The 17641-nt window shown below is 38.0% G+C and overlaps 1 protein-coding gene across 1 annotated transcript in view; it reads right to left on the bottom strand.

The window, feature by feature from the left end:
• Positions 1-4258, bottom strand: part of LOC115214053 (ATPase ASNA1 homolog) — a 32475-nt gene extending 28217 nt beyond the window's left edge. Inside the window, exon 1 of the mRNA XM_029783094.2 lies at positions 4098-4258. Within this exon, the coding sequence (XP_029638954.1) occupies positions 4098-4210 (113 nt within the window). The 5' untranslated portion in view covers positions 4211-4258. The remainder of the gene's footprint in view (positions 1-4097) is intronic.
• Between the last annotated feature and the right edge of the window lie 13383 nt (positions 4259-17641).

The raw sequence follows: 17641 nt of genomic DNA, 5'->3' as shown, positions 1-17641 counted from the left end.
GATTCAAATTAAAGAAGTGCAATAATAATGTTTAGCAATTCAAAACTGTGAGTAGTGAAATGCAGAAATGCATGGGTTGGATGGTTTGACTGAGGACTAACGAGCTGGAAGGCTGCACCAGGCTCCAATCTGATCGGTCAAAGTTTCTACAGCTGGCCCTTTCTATGCCAATCACTCCAAGAGTGTAGTGGGTGATTTTACGTGCCGATGGCACGAGAGCCAGTCGGCAGCCCTGGCAATGATCACGTTCGGATGGTGCTTTTAATGTTCCACAGGCACAAGTGCCAATCAGGCGATACTGTCATCAGCTACGTCAGCGATTCTGATTTCACTTGCCTCAACACATCTTCGCAAGCAAAGTTTATTGTCCAATGAATGAAAGATACTCATAAGTGGGCTGGTTATACACCATTGGCATAGGCCACGGGTTATGGTCTCACTTGGCTTGCCGAGTCTTCTCAAGTACAGCATATCTCCAAAGATCTCGGTCACTAGTCATTGCCTCGGTGAGGCCATATGTTCGAAGGTCATGCTTCACCTTCTCATCCCAGGTCTTCCTGGGTCTACATCTTCCACAGGTTCCTTCAACTGCTAGGGTGTGACACTTTTTTACACAGCTGTTCTCATCCATTCGCAACACATGACCATACTAGTGCAGTCGTCTCTCTTGCACACCACATCTGATGCTTCTTAAGTCCAACTTTTCTCTCAAGGTACTTACACTCTGTTGTGTATGCACATTGACATTACACATCCAGCGGAGAACACTGGCTTCGTTCTTCGTAAACTTACGCATATCCTCAGCAGTCGCGGCCCATGTTCCACTGCCATGTAGCATGGCTGTTCGCACACATGTGTCATACAGTCTACCTTTTAGTCTAAGTGAGAGGCCCTTTGTCACCAGCAGAGGTAGCTCTCTGAACTTTGCCCAGGCTATTCTTATTTCAGAGCATCCACCCCTGCTACTGATTTGGTCACTTAGGTAACAGAAGCTATTAACTATTTGTAGTTTTTCTCCCTGGAATGTGACAGCTTTTCTCTGCACATTTTTAGTGATATACATATATATATACATACATCATCATCATCGTCATGATACATACATATGCATATATATATATTATATATATATATATATATATATATATATATATACATACATATATATATATACGCACATATACATACATATACATACATATGCATACATACACACACACACACATACTTCTATGAAGAAACATCTATGGAAATGCCAGACCCAGGAATTCACAGTAAACATCAAGGCAACACTGCAGAACAGGGGCAACCTCAGAATCATACATATATCATCATCATTTAACATCTATGTTCTATGTTGTCACGTGTTGACAGTTTGATTGAAAACTGATAAGCTGGGGAGCTGCACCAGGTTCCAATCATATTTGACACTGTTTTTAAGGCTGGATGCCCTTTCTAACACCAACCACTCCAAGAGTGTAGTATATATATATATATATATATATATATATATATATATATATAATGTAGTAGCTGGCTTCGTGCTGTCAAAAATGACGACTAATATTATATATAAATACGGTACGTAATAATCAGATACAAACATTCACATACTTCCCTTCTACACATATACTCACACAGAGTTGAAACGCTGTTTGATTTTTCTTTTGGACATTGAATGTTCACCATTCCACTTCCAGTTTGATATCACCTCTTTCTTCCTTATTCATCTATCACCCCTTACTTTTTCAGTCATATGTTGTGATGGAGAAATACAGAAGAGTATTATTATAGTAGACATTTACACATACACACACAGATAATGTGTACGTTAGTGTGTGCCCTTGTCTGGATATCACATGATGGTTGCAAATGGCATCATCATATAAGCGAAGTTGTTTGTCTCTAGTCTTCTGTGAAAAAACCATATCTAAATATCTAGATATGGGAAAATATTACCTTACTTGGAACAAGTGAGATAGCAGGAAGCACACCCAACTGTAGAAAATCTACCTCAACAAATTCCGCCTGACCCATGCAAACTTGAAATAGTGGGCATTAAATGATGATCTTGTGTGTGTATTTGTCCTGACATCATGTGGTAGCTGTAAGTAACTGTCATTGTAATATAAATGATGTCCTTCGTTTTCAATCTTCTATGCAAACATGTCCAGCCATAAAGAGATATTACCTTGCTTGTAAACAAAGTAAGGGTTGACGATAGGAAGGGCATCTGGTTGTAGAAAATCTGCCTAAACGAATTCCGTTTGATTCATGCAAGCAGGAAGATGGACTTGAATACGACGACGACTTATCACAAAATGTAAGCAAACTCATGTCACAATGAGCCAACGACAGAACCCCACCCTTACATAGCCACCTACACACGGCAGTTAAATATGCCACGAATAACATTCTATCGTCTTTAGATAGGAAGAACATATTGGACAACGCAATCAAATATACAAAGATAGTAAAATGAAAAATATAACACCTTTGATCATCAGTCATTTTCGATCAGAGTTGACCAGCAACTATCATTATTCATGTATTTAAATTAGAGCATTCCTATACAATAGAGTCGGAAATTATTATCAGCACCAAGAACCATTATTTCTTTGGCCGTGTAGGTTTCATGCGTTATATTCTGGGGAAAAAAAGAAAAAGTAGCACTCCCTACCACCGCCTTCTTTTGTGATTTTTCAGTTTGACATTTTTCTTTCGAAATTATTTTCCGTATTTGTCTTATATATCCAAGATTATGTTTCTTTAAAAATGAGAGTAGCATAAATGTGGAAATTTTTTGGAAAAAATTCAAAACTGAAAAACCAAAAAAAAGAAGAAAAAAGAGCGAGGTGGGGAGAGGAATCTCACCACTATTTTTTTTTCTTTCTGCAGGATCGTAATCTATGATGCTTGAAACATACGCAAAGAAATTATGGTTTTAGTTGTTGTGTTTTCGCTTTGCTTGTTATTATTATTATTATTATTATTATTTTGAGTGCTAGATAATTTTCGACTCTATTCTAAACGAATAATTTCAATATTTATCCTGTATTCTTAAACTGCTTCGTCAAGATCACTTTTATTAAACGCAAACAAGTACAGCTGTACGCGTCTTCTCTCGGGGCGAATAAAATTCTTGTAAAGCGAACAAATTAGGGAAACCGAAATGCCAAATTCCCGTTGTCATTCAAACGCTAGTAACTGCGTAAATTTACAGCGATGAGGTGGAATAAAACTATTTAAATAAGTCCTCTTGAAAAATTTTTAATTAGCTTTTAAATTTCAATTAATTTTCGCATTTAACAATATTTCACATGCAAATACCACAGACTGAGCAATCCTCAGTAGATGCTCGAAATCAACATGAGCGTACATTTTCGACTTGATGTCATAAACACATTCGAGACAGAAAAAAAAAAACAACAAAAACGTAATTCTAGATATACTAAGTTCGGAAGAAAACATAAGATGCTTACGACTGGAACAAATTTAATCATAGATCTGTTTAATCAGACAAACCTATGATCAAACTATAAACAGGGGTGGTACAAATATTTTTAGGTGTGTTTGTGTGTGTGTGTGAAACTTTTTCAGTCAATTTGTTTTGAATTTAAATACCACCAGATTGAAATTATGTTTTTCATTTTTTTCCAATCTGTTTCCGTATTGGGAGAAAAAAAATAATAACTAACAAAATTGTAATTCTATCCGTATCTTTTAAAATCAATTTAATTATATAAACATGGAGGATTTCAGAGGAGATTAATACGCGACTGAATTTTCCACATTTGCAAACAAAATACAAAACTGATGTTTTTGTTTTTTAAAAATAAAATCGGCTCAAGAACCTCTTGATACTGAAATCTAGATATATATATATACAATACATAGAAATTCCTAAATATGAAGATGTAAATACAAATGATAATGCAGGGGGGAATCTCAAGGGATAGTAAGTAATTCATTCTTGTAAACGATATTGAACAATCGAAGGTTCAAGCCAATACATAACATAGTGAAGTAAAAAATATGTAAAATAGATCCAACGGTACAGAAGCGCAATTCGTAAATTAGTGGACAATATATCTCACCTGGATGTTGTCTTCCCAACACCACCTTTTCCACCGACAAACACCCACTTTAAGGACTGTTGGTCAATAATGTTTTTAAGTGAAGGATCATATTCAACTTCAGCGGCAGCCATGATGATACTATTCGGTGTTTCAACTGATGTTGTCCCTTGTTAAAAAAAATACCGAAATTAAATCGTACCGCAAAAAATATAAATTTGATACATATAATAAGCTACTCGTTGTGGGGGCGGTAAGTATATATATATATGTATGTATGCGTGTATATATATTTGTGTGTGTGTGTATATATATATATATATATATATAAAACATTACTTTATATAATTAGGGTTCAGGGTTCAGCAAAAAAATTTACTTTACCACACACCAAACTTTTAGAAATAGCAGCCAATGAATTTAAATCTTTTTGCTGAACCCTAATTATATAAAGTAATGTTTTAAATATACCGTAAATGGTCTTTTTACATACTGAACACTGCTTGGTAAAATTATTAATTTCTAATTAATTAATTTTACCCTTATTATTACTATATATATGTGTGTGTGTGTGTGTATATATGTGTGTATGTATATATATATATGTGTGTGTGTGTGTATGAATATGCATACATGCACACACATATATATATATACAAAAATATATCTGTATGTATATATATATATCTCATGTTTAGTTAATTGAAGGAAAGAAAATGAAGAGTTAAAAGTTGATAATTATTTATTATCACAAAAATTGGTAATCTTCATTTCTTTACGGTTGTTTCCGTTAGTGGCCAATAGGTAAATGATAAATTTATGCTTTAAATTTGCATTTATATGTTATGAGCATTATTTCATCAGAAAAAAAGATATACTAACTGGCCCTCATGCCGGTGGTGCGTAAAAGGTACCCACTACGCTCTTGGAGTGGTTGGCGTTAGGAAGGGCATCCAGCTGTAGAAACTCTGCCAGATCAAGATTGGAGCCTGGTGCAACCTTCTGGCTTGCCAGCCCTCAGTCAAACCGTCCAACCCATGCCAGCATGGAAAGCAGACGTTAAACAACAATGATAGAAATATTACATTTCTAAATCTCTCAGAGAGATTTATACAATAGCTGGAAAACAAACAAAGGTATTGAAAAGAAATTGGAGGTATTTCAAAATAAATGTTTACAAAAAATTTTGATGGTCTACTGGCTGAATATGATGTCAAATAGCCAACTATAGACCAAAGCTAATGTGATACCAATAAGAGAAACTATTGAAACAAGGAGATGGAAATGGTTGGGTCGAGTCTGTCACAGTAAACTGAACTCAATTGTCTGAATCATGTTGCAATGAGTTCCACAAGGTAAAAGAAGACGTGGCTGACCAAAGAAAATGTGGTGGAGAACATTAACAACAGACCTTAAAAGCTGAGGGTTAACACTGGAACAAGCAGTCAAGGATGCTCTTGGTGCAACCCAACCTAGGCCCCCTCATGTCTATGGTGTTCGCCGCTGGAATAGGGAGTGGTTGGAGATCATGCGGTCATTAGCCTCAAATTGCCAGGCCTTGTCTGCGTTTGTAAGAGATGCAGCATTGAGGATGGATGAAGCCAGCTCAACCCACCCCGGGTGATTGCTGTCTCAGGTCAGATCTGTTTCTTTATTAAAAAATATCGATTTCTTTACTACCCACAAGGGGCTAAACTCAGAGAGGACAAACAAGGACAGACAAACGGATTAACTTGATTATATCGACCCCAGTGCGTAACTGGTACTTATTTAATCGACCCCGAAAGGATGAAAGGCAAAGTCGACCTCGGTGGAATTTGAACTCAGAACCTAACAGCAGACGAAATACAGCTACGCATTTCGCCTGGCGTGCTAATGTTTCTGCCAGCTCGCTGCCTTGTCTCAGGTCAGATCAGGATGCTCTCAGTGCTAGAAGGTGGAATGATCTCACTGTCACCTGAAGTGGCACAAGGCACAATGAGACTGAATGAATGAATGAATTGCTGAGAAAGGTTGATGTGTAAATTCGTGAAGCTTTCCATATTTTTATGTAAGTAAAAAAGATTTAATACATTTGAATGAAATGTCACACCTGATTTTGTCTCTTTGATTTTTCTTAAAGGTTTATGATGATGATGATCATCATCATCGTTTAGCGTCCGCTTTCCATGCTAGCATGGGTTGGACGGTTCAGACTGGGGTCTGGGAAACCAGAAGGCTGTACCAGGCCCAGTCTGATTTGGCAATGTTTCTATGGCTGGATGCCCTTCCTAACGCCAACCACTCTGAGAGTGTAGTGGGTGCTTTTTACGTGCCACCGGCACAGGTGCCAGACAAGGCTGGCAAACTGCCACGATCGGATTGTGCTTTTTACGTGCCACCGGCATGGAGGCCAGGCGAGGCTGGCAACAGCCATGGATGGTGCTTTCTACATGCCACCGGCACAGAGGCCAGTCGGGGCGGCGCTGGTAACAGCCACGTTCAGATGGTTCTCTTACGTGCGACCGGCACTGGTATCACAGCTACAATTTCCATTAATGTTGATCGATTTCGATTTTGATTTTTCTAAATCAAATTTTTTTGATAATTCTCTTAATTTATGTATTTCTTTTGCAAGATTCCTGATGTGAAATTGTGTGCTGAAACAGATATTGTTATACCTGGGGATGGTCATATTTTACTAATTAAACACACACACTCTACATTTGATCTTCACTTAACCTTTAAAATAATAGTAATAAAGCTGAAGTGAAGACCAAATATATTGTACATGTTTTTAAATTGGCAAAATAGGACCATCTCCAAGTATAACAGTTCTCTTAGTGTTATTGTGAATTTTCAACTATGGTTTATTTATATAACACAACCTATGCAGAAATCCCTAACTTTTTTTCACTATAGGTGCAGGAGTGGCTGTGTGGTAAGTAGCTTGCTTACCAACCACATGGTTCCGGGTTCAGTCCCACTGCGTGGCATCTTGGGCAAGTGTCTTCTGCTATAGCCTCGGGCCGACCAATGCCTTGTGAGTGGATTTGGTAGACGGAAACTGAAAAGAAGCCTGTCGTATATATGTACATATATATATGTGTGTGTGTGTGTGTTTGTGTGTCTGTGTTTGTCCCCCTAGCATTGCTTGACAACCGATGCTGGTGTGTTTGTGTCCCCGATACTTAGCGGTTCAGCAAAAGAGACCAATAGAATAAGTACTGGGCTTACAAAAAGAATAAGTCCCGGGATCGAGTTGCTCGATTAAAGGCGGTGCTCCAGCATGGCCGCAGTCAAATGAATGAAAACAGTAAAAGAGAGTAAAGAGTATACACATGTACATGCATGCACGCACACACACACACACACACACACACACCACACACACACACACACACACATACAGCAGTGGTCAAAATTAGAGAACAAAAAGAAAAAAAATAAAGATATTTACATTTCTACTTCATTTTTCTGAACAGGATTTTTATAGAATATATTTCAAAGTATGTTCATTATTTACAATAAGTTTTGTAAGAAGTAAATAATAACTAAATAATTTATAATAGAAAAATGTTTATTTGAAAAATACAAGATAAACCAAATTAGAGAACATATGACGTAAAATCCATAATTTTGCTAACAATTTTTACAATCCACATCAATGTATTAATAAGATGTGTAAAGGCGCAGGAGTGGCTGTGTGGTAAGTAGCTTGCTTACCAACCACATGGTTCCGGGTTCAGTCCCACTGTGTGGCATCTTGGGCAAGTGTCTTCTACTACAGCCTCGGGCCGACCAAAGCTTTGTGAGTGGATTTAGTAGACGGAAAATGAAAGAAGCCCGTCGTATATATGTATATGTATATATACATGTGTGTGTGTTTGTGTGTCTGTGTTTGTCCCCCCAACATCGCTTGACAACCGATACTGGTGTGTTTATGTCCCTGTAACTTAGCGGTTCAACAAAAGAGACCGATAGAATAAGTACTAGGCTTACAAAGAATAAGTCCTGGGATCGATTTGCTCGACTAAAGGTGGTGCTCTAGCATGGCCGCAGTCAAATGACTGAAACAAGTAAAAGAGCAAAGAAAGTTTTGGAAGAAATTGCCCAGTTCACTTACATGGAGAACAAAAGTTAGTTCATTGGAGTTATGTCCCTTGGATTAGGACTTAAAACCGCTGCTTCAGTATACATGATATAGTTTGGTTGAAGTGAGCGTGAAGTGGGGGTAGAGGTGTGGGGGGATATTTGGAGTGGGGATGAGGGATGGTGGGGAAGAGTTAATTTTAAAATCATGTATGTATATGTGTGTATGTGCATGTATACATATCAAAGTTGGGTCACCACATCTTAAATTCATCAGATTGCAGTGAAAGGTAACTCCAATGGCAGAGCTGCAATGTTTATATTTATGGTACAGTTGGCCAGTTTGCCAAGGCATATCCGTATTCATGAGGGCAAGAGCAAAAAATCTCACTTTTACACGTTATTTAGGTACCTGGATGAAGAGAATTCTTTAGGATGATTTTTTCAGCCAAACAGAGCCTGCACCACTTACTGCTGTTAAAGTATGGTTTCCACTTTTCTAATATCATCCACTTGATATTTTATTGCACAGTATTTTTCTTCATGAATTACAACCGTGTTTCGTGGTCTGCTACCACAACAGCTCCTTTATAGGATCCAGTTAGCTCAAGACATCATCAGGAGGAACCACGTCCGGTTTCGGCCCCTACTCCTCTACCGTTTTGACATGGCGGGGCCCCCGCTTTCAGAGGTGTCTTCAGCTCTGGTGTTGGGTGCATGTCTTCTTTCTTCTGTTCCCTGGCCTCTTCGATGTATCGTCAGTGAGTGTCAGTCGGTGACTGACTGTCTTGTCAAATTTTTCCCTTTAAATACCTGCCACATAGGCTCCAGCAGGCAGCCCCAGCAAGTTGTCACGTGACACTGTCTCACCTTAACTGACTAGTGAAGACGCGTAGTTTTAGCCCGCGCTTTTTCTAAATGACCGTCACCTGTCAGTCAGCGAAGCTGATTCAGTCAGCTTGTCTCACCTAATGATGTTATTTCCCGTCGGCGTGTTTATGACTTTCAAGCCATTTTCGGTCTTCCCGTTTCAGCCATATATAGAAGCTGGCTTTTTCGACCACCTCCTGTACTCTCCTTTGTTCAAACATGCTTCCTACTGTTGTGATATTTCAACTTCCTAATGTATTAAACAAAGATTTGTGGTTGTAGAGTCTGGTTCTGAAGGGACCCTCTATTGCACCCACATATTTTTGCACATCCATCACTCCATTGATATCTTTCAACATCACCTTCACCTCATATACAATGGTTTCTGTATTGCACTGGCCATTTAGTAGTCATATGGCATTACCTCCAAATAAGCAACCAGCCTCTATGTTACCTAGGAACCATGTTGGACGGTTTTAGTTTCCGCCATAATGATATATGAGGTAATCTATAGTGTAATGCTTCAGCTACAGTTATTTCTAATGCTGCCATTTTTGTTCTGTGAAAAGTTAACAATGCTTTGAAGAGGTTTGTTTGTTGCAGTATGCATTTTACTGTTTTCACAGTAACACTGAAACCATCCATCCACCCATCTTCTCTATCCACTCTTACTGGGAGTGTCATGAAGTCCTCAGACACTTCTTCCATAGGGTCCTATCAGAAGCAACCATCATTATACTTTTCGGTTGAATTCCCAAGCATGATCAACTGAAACTATCAATACTTATTTCTTTACTGCCCACAAGGGCCTACACACAGAGGGGACAAACAAGGGCAGACAAATAGATTAAGTCAATTATACCAACCCCAGTGTGTAACTGGTACTCAATTTATCGTCCCCAAAAGGATGAAAGGCAAAGTCAACCTCGGCGGAATTTGAACTCAGAATGTAGCAGCAGGCAAAATACCACTAAGCATTTTGCCTGGCATGCTAATGTTACTGCCAGCTTGCCGCCTGAGACTATCAATACTATCCAACCATTACATTCTTGGTCTACCTCTAGGTCTCCTGTCAGTTAGCTTGGCTTGAAGAATTTGTCCTACACGTGGAAGGTAGGCATGAAAACCAAATTGAAGAATGCAAGTTTGACACCAAACTCTATGGGTGAATTATTGATTTGCACAATGATTATGCTTGACAAGTTTGTCAGTAGGTACGAGATTTCAAGAAATTACAAATAAATTTTGTTTGCCCCATATATTTTGACCATCAGCTTCAAAGAGATTCACATCTATTAGCTGCTATAGATAGTCAGATAAAAGTTGGATTAATAGTGGTTCTTTCTCTGCTCTCCTTTAGTTGGTTACGCACTGTGTACAAGTTGGTAACCTGTTCTCAATCACTGCATTGATACCAGGATAACCCTAAAGAGAAGATTAGTCCTTCTCTTTAGGGCTAACAGATATTTCAGCCCCCAGCAGCAGCTGACACACTGGGGCTCACCATCACTCTGGCACCTTGATCAACTCATCTCCTGTAGAAGTGTTGAGGAAACAACATTTGATGAAACAACATTTGCACATCAAACTTGGCCATGCAAAGTCTTACCATTTTATCCATTCTACACAACTATCAGAAAATCACAAGTTTCACCACGAAAGATCTTCTCATTTACGTCCATCTGATAAAGGTGACAGTATTATTTGCCCAGCACTTTTGTTCTCAATCTTTGTGGTCAACTAGTTACATAGTAGATACAGTTGGTCTGCAGTTTTTCCTAATTTGACAACAAAATGCCTTATTATCAGCGTCAAAAAATCATATCAAGTCGCGTTACTGTGTACTGAGCCAACACCTCCATCTTTCTACAATAATCTTAGATCCTGTGCTGTGGGGCCGAAATTGCCTGCCCCCTGCTTTTAGCTGGTGATTCACCCTCAGTGAACAACATACTAAAACGTCGATTTCGTCATTATTCGATTGTGATTGATGTCAAATCAGACAGTCCTTTCCTCCTTGGGAAAAAAGAAACCCCCGAAAATTAAAAGAAATTTTCTTCGTCCTTTTTATCTTTTTCGCTTCAAGCTGATTTTGACCTCCTTAAATAAGTAGTAAAAAGCAATTTTCCAAGATCTGCCTTTTGTTTATGTTTCAAATTGTAGCATTTCCTTCTGTGACCTATTATAACAGCTGTAAAAGATTGTAGTGTACGATTGTACAGGAGGTAATTAACTGAGTTAACACCGGTAGGTCTCCAGTTAGTTGATGGTGATTCAGCGTAACGTGTCCGAATTGGTGGTTACATAAAAGTATTGCACCACAAAATTAGCTTTATTTTTTGATAAACCGCACAGGAAGTATGTGGGATGACTTCGTAGGGTCAAACTTTGACACAATATCCAACATTAATTCTCGTCTTTTAGTCTCTACGGGATTAATGACGAAATCAATAAAGTGAAGGGAAACAACTTTAACAAATTGTTTTCAGGCACTGACTCTGTTTACTTCTGAAAAAGTAAAGTTGACAAATATTTTCTTTTAAGTCTGTAATAATAAGTGTAAAGAATAGAATTACGTCTGCTCTCCACGATACAGTAATTATATTCGAGTGAAAAATATATAACAATATTAGACAATTAAGAAAAATAAAAAACGAAAGCAAAAACTCAAAACAAAAGCAAAACGAATAATTTTAGACTCACGCGTAATAATTAAATTAATTTAACAATTAAGAAAAAAAAAAAAACGTAAGGCTAAAATTTAGGGTTTGGGTTAGTGACAGGATGTTGTCTCAGTTTTAGACGCAGCAAATAATTTTAGCTCAATAGAGGCGATCGATTGGTTAAAATTCGAAAAACTAAACTACGTTAAACTTACAAATTACAATTTTCTCAAGAAAGCCAAAAGAAAAAGATGTTTTATTTTGACACATTCTACCAGTATACGAAGTTTAAAAGTGTTTAGTTAACTAGAAATTGTGTTGAAAACTACCGTTCAAAAGGAAAAGATCCAATGATATTTCATAACTATTAAACATGCAACAATGCTTTGTCCGTTGCAAGGATAAGTTCGATTCCACGTCTGCATCGGTACCAGGATCGGTGCTGATGTATGATGAGAATGAGCTTTCGTTGCCGTAAGCCTAATATCCTCGATTCTTGAGGTTTTTATGGAGTATCATACACGCTGACTGAATACTAGTTGCGTTGATTGCCACGAGGAGATAATCCTATTTATTCAACGAATCCCTATATAAAATATCCCTTCCGGCATTAGTTTGATTGTCAGATGATGAATCACTTTTTACCTGTTGGCCAGAGGCAGATACCTTGTAGAGGATGCCACCGATAGCGACTCATTTGCTCTATCAAGTCTTTAATGTTGCTATAGAGTTAGGGTGGAGTTACTGATTTACCCATATCTGTGGTAGATCATTCTCTCAAGCAAATGATTTAACTACTCACAAACAAAATCACACAGAAGAGAAACCATATCACTATAATGTTGGCAATAAATCATTCTCCACAAGAAGTCTCTTAACTAGATATAAACGCCTTAGTTGAACTTGTGCTAAAATAACACAAGGCTTGTGTGGTTCACTCCACATTTCTCTGCTGCCCTTTTTCACCCCTGGATTTACTGCTTCACAGCGTTTTTCACATCAGGAATTTACTGCTGTATTTCTGAACTCTCTCCCAGTGTATAATAAACATTTTAAAAAAAAAACGTTTTCAACAAATAAACTTGAACTTGAAAATATTAGATAAAAAGTATTAATGATTGATTAAAAGCTATTAATCAATTATGTAGAGATTTTATTTTCAGTATTACACTAATAAACTATTACAACTCTCAGAGAAAATAAAGTACAAACATGCTATTGTTGCTCCTGTCATTTTTCATGTATTCTTAGAATTCTCCAGTCTGATGATAAAAACCTCCAGAAATGTGATAGACAGGAGTTCTAATATTGGTGTGTGATCAGGGGTGGTGTTAAAGTGGAAGATAGGTGAGAGGTTAATAACAATAAAACAAAGATTAGAAAAAAAAAATGGAGCTAATCATTGAATTATGATCTTTTTCTCAATTGGTTTCCTACACAAAAGGCAGTGATGAAGTTGTTCACATTTTTTTTACAAGTGGCATGGCCACATTTAAAACCCTGGTTCCAACGTTGCACCATAAATACTGTACATGTGTTTTGTCCTTGGAACCCATCTGAAATGATAAATATACAATTTATAGTATTTGTCAGTATATTTAGATAGAAATCTAGAAATCAGACAAATCATTAAAGAATTATGAACAAGTAATATTCTGCAGAAATGGTCATGAAAGGGTTAACATGTAGTAAATAAGTGTGTGTGCATGCAACTTTAGGTGTATAGGTAGAAGGGCGTCCTCTGTAGAAACCATGCCAAATTAGATGTATCTTTTACGTGAGTTGCTGAGGTATGGAACAAACTGCCGGCATCAGTTGTTAGTTGTCGGAGCACTACATCCTTCAAAACTTCCATGCTTCCTGAGATTCGCCAACACTACACCTGATTTTCTCACCTCCATACACACTCAAGCATGTATCTGACTCATATACTGTTCACTTTCCAGACATTTGTACATTACTGCATATGCTTTATATGCACTTTTGACAAGTTGTGGTGCACCTGAGCACTGTATTCAATAATTTCATTATTATTATTGTTGTTGTTGTTGTTATTGTTATTATTATTTTTATTATTAGTCTGCAGCCATGCTTGGGCACAGCCTTGAAGAATTTTTAGAAGAATGAATCAACCCCAGTACTTTTATTTTTTAAGCCTGGTACTTATTCATTCTATTATCTCTTTTGCCAAATCACTAAGCAGTTGTCAAGCAGTGGTGGGGGATAAAGAAACATAGATATATATGTAATAGGCGTCTTTCAGTTTCTATCCCCTACACCCACTCACGAGGCTTTGGTTGGCCATGACTACAATAGAAGATACCTGCCCAGGGTGCTACACGGTGGAACTGGACTCAGAACCATGTGGTTGGGAAGCAAGCTACTTACCACACAGCCACGCCTAACATCCATTTTTCCGTGCTTGCGTAGGTTAGATGGAATTTAATGAGGCAGATTTTCTATGGCCAGATGCCCTTCCTGTCACCAGTCCTCATCTATTTCCAAGCAGGGTAATATTTCACCTTGGCTGCTTGTACAATAGTGATACCTATCATGCACTATCAAGACAAAGAGATACAAACACAAACTTATATATATGTCATCATCATCATCCTTTAACATCCACTTTCCATGCTGGCATGGGTTGGACGATTTGACTGAGGTCTGGCAAGCCAGTGGGTTGCACCAAGCTCCAGTCTGATCTGGCAATGTTTCTACAGCTGGATGCCCTTCCTAATGTCAACTACTCTGAGAGTGTAGTGGGTGCGTTTTCGTGTCACCAACATGGGAGTCAGTCAGGGGAAACTGGCATTGACCACATTCAGATGGTGCTTTTTATGTGCCACCGGCACAGGAGCCAGTTACGTGCACTGGCATCGATACACTCGCATGATGGATTGCTTTCAGTTTCCACCTGCTAAACCAACTCATAAGGCATGGTTCAACCGAAGAACTATAGTATAAGAGCCGTGCTGTGAAACTGAATCTGGTTGGGAGTAAATTTATAACCATATAGCATAATCTGCACATGTGATATGTGTATATCATCATCATCATTTAATGCTTGTTTTTCCATACTGGGTTGGATAGTTTGACAGGAGCTGGCAAGACAGAGGGCAGCACCAGGCTTCAGTTGTTTGATTTGGCATGATTTCTATGGCTGGATGCCTTTCACTTTACAGAGCGTACCGGGTCCTTTTCACTTGGCAGCATCCTTTTTAATTTAATATATTTATGTAGTACTCTTATGTAGTTTAATATATTTCATTGTTTGCTAAGCAAATTCAGAAATATCAGCGCTTCAGTATTTTTGACTTGTTTTAGAATATTTCTCACGATTAGGTATGAATTTAGTAATTATTAGATATGTTGCAATTAGACCCACAACACTAGAGACAAATTATAAATAGTTAAGATTTTAACACAAATATAGTTGTAAACAACAAATGTTTACATGTACATAATAATAGAGTGGATAAGTCAATGGGTATGTTTTTCTTTTATCTTCTACTTGTTTCAGTCATTTGACAGCAGCCATGCTAGGGCACTGCCCTGAACGGTTTTCAGTTGAACAAATCAACCCTAGGACTTATTTTTTGAAGCCTAGTACTTATTTTATCTGTCTCTTTTGCTGAAGCGCTAAGTTACAGGGATGTAAACATACCAATACCAGTTGTCAAACGGTGTGTGTTGTGAACAAACACAGACACAAATATATATATATATATATATAATTATCAATTTTATATATATAGATATATATATCATCATCATCATCGAGAACGGACGTTAAACGATGATGATGATGATGATGATATATATATATATATACATATATAAAATTGATAATTATATATATATACACACACACATATATATATATATCCATATATATATATAGTAGAAGTGTTGGTAGAAACTCTATAAGATGTACCCAGTGTAAGCTATGGGCACATAAGAGGTGCAGTAATATCAAAGGAAGGCTAACTGGGAAGATAGTTTTTGTATGTGGCAGATGCTCGGGAGCGATAAACACTGAAAATGCGCAGAGACCAACTTCCGCCACATTCCAGGGAGAAAAACTAGAAGTAGTTGATAGCTTCCGTTATCTAGGTGACCAAATCAGTAGCTGAGGAGGGTGCACTGAAAGTGTAGCTGCTAGAATAAGAATAGCTTGGGCAAAGTTCAGAGAGCTCTTACCTCTGCTGGTGACAAAGGGCCTCTCGCTCAGAGTAAAAGGTAGACTGTATGATGCATGTGTATGAACAGCAATGCTACACAGCAGTGAAACATGGGCTGTGACTGCTGAGGATATGCGTAAGCTCGCAAGGAATGAAGCCAGTATGATCCGATGGATGTGTTATGTCAGTGTGCATACTCAACAGAGTGTAAGTACCTTGAGAGAAGAGTTGGACCTAAGAAGCATTAGATGTGGTGTGCAAGAGAGACGACTGTGTTGGTATGGTCATGTGGTGAGAATGGATGAGGATAGCTGTGTGAAAAAGTGCCACACCCTAGCGGTTGAAGGAACCTGTGGAAGAGGTAGACCCAGGAAGACCTGGGATGAAGTGGTGAAGCACGACCTTCGAACATTAGGCATCACCAAGGAAATGACTAGCGACCGAGACCTTTGGAAATATGCTGTGCTCGAGAAGACCCGGCAAGCCAGATGAAACCATAACCCATGGCCTTTGCTAGGAGCATAACCAGCCTGCTTATGTGTAGCTTTTCCTTCTTTGGTCATTAAACTTTGCTTGCGAAGACCTGTTGTGGCAAGTGAAATCAAAATCAAAATCAAAATCATTTCGATGACTGGCATCCGTGCTAGCGGGGTGCAAAGAGCACCATACGAGTGTGATCCCATTTTTCCACCAAATAACTTAATTTGTAAAAGATATAATTTTTGTATCATTCAAATTTCCAATGTTATAAAAAAATGTAAATCTGAAAAAAAAAAAAAAAAAAAAAAAATTTTTTTAAATTACAAAAGTGGGTGAGGAGAGTTAAAATAATGTAGAATATATATGGTCATTGCTTCATCTTCACTAATGATTGCACTCTCTCCGTGCTTCCTTGTTTGTCAATGAGATTTCTGATTTTCCGTCCATGACCTTTCAGTTGACTGCATGTTTTGACACATAGGTGACAAACGAAAGTTGTAACACAAAACAAACCCACTCATTTCTATACCTATCTATCTGTCTACCTACCTACCTACCCATTTACCTATCTATCTATCTATCTACATACCTACCCATCTATCTATCTATCTATCTACCTACCTACCCATCTATCTATCTATCAACCTACCCATCTAGCTATCTATCTACCTACCTACCTACCCATCTATCTATCTATCTACCTACCTATCTATCTATCTATCTATCTATCTATCTATCTATCTATCTATCTATCTATCTATCTATCTATCTATCTATCTATCTATCTACCTACCTACCTATCTACCTACCCATCTAGCTATCTGTCTGCCTGCCTGCCTACCTACCTACCTATCTATTTATCTATCTATCTATCTATCTATCTATCTATCTATCTACCTACCTACCTACCCATCTAGCTATCTGCCTCCCTGCCTGCCTGCCTACCTACCTACCCACCCACCCACCCACCCATCCATCCATCCATCCATCCATCTATCCATCTATCTATCTATCTATCTATCTATCTATCTCCCTTTTCACAATGACATTTCTGTTGATACACGATCCCTATTGATCGTCCCCGCTTTTTTTTTCACGATCCCTTTTGATCAGAATTCGACCCATTGCTTTTTTTATATTTTTTCGTTCTCTTCTTCCGAAAAAGAAAAGCTCAACTTTGTATTTTGTTCCTTCTGCGTTCGGCCCTGCGTGGCCAATAAAGAAATCTATCCGTCTGTCATACAGAGAGTATTTATGTATCATTGCTTGTATTGTCACTTCCTTTTGCTTTCTTCCGGTT

The sequence above is a fragment of the Octopus sinensis genome, linkage group LG7, assembly GCF_006345805.1.
Source record: "Octopus sinensis linkage group LG7, ASM634580v1, whole genome shotgun sequence".
Taxonomy (NCBI): Eukaryota; Metazoa; Mollusca; class Cephalopoda; order Octopoda; family Octopodidae; genus Octopus; species Octopus sinensis.
Note: the sequence above shows the minus strand (reverse complement) of the source record. Positions and strands in the feature narration are given on the sequence as shown.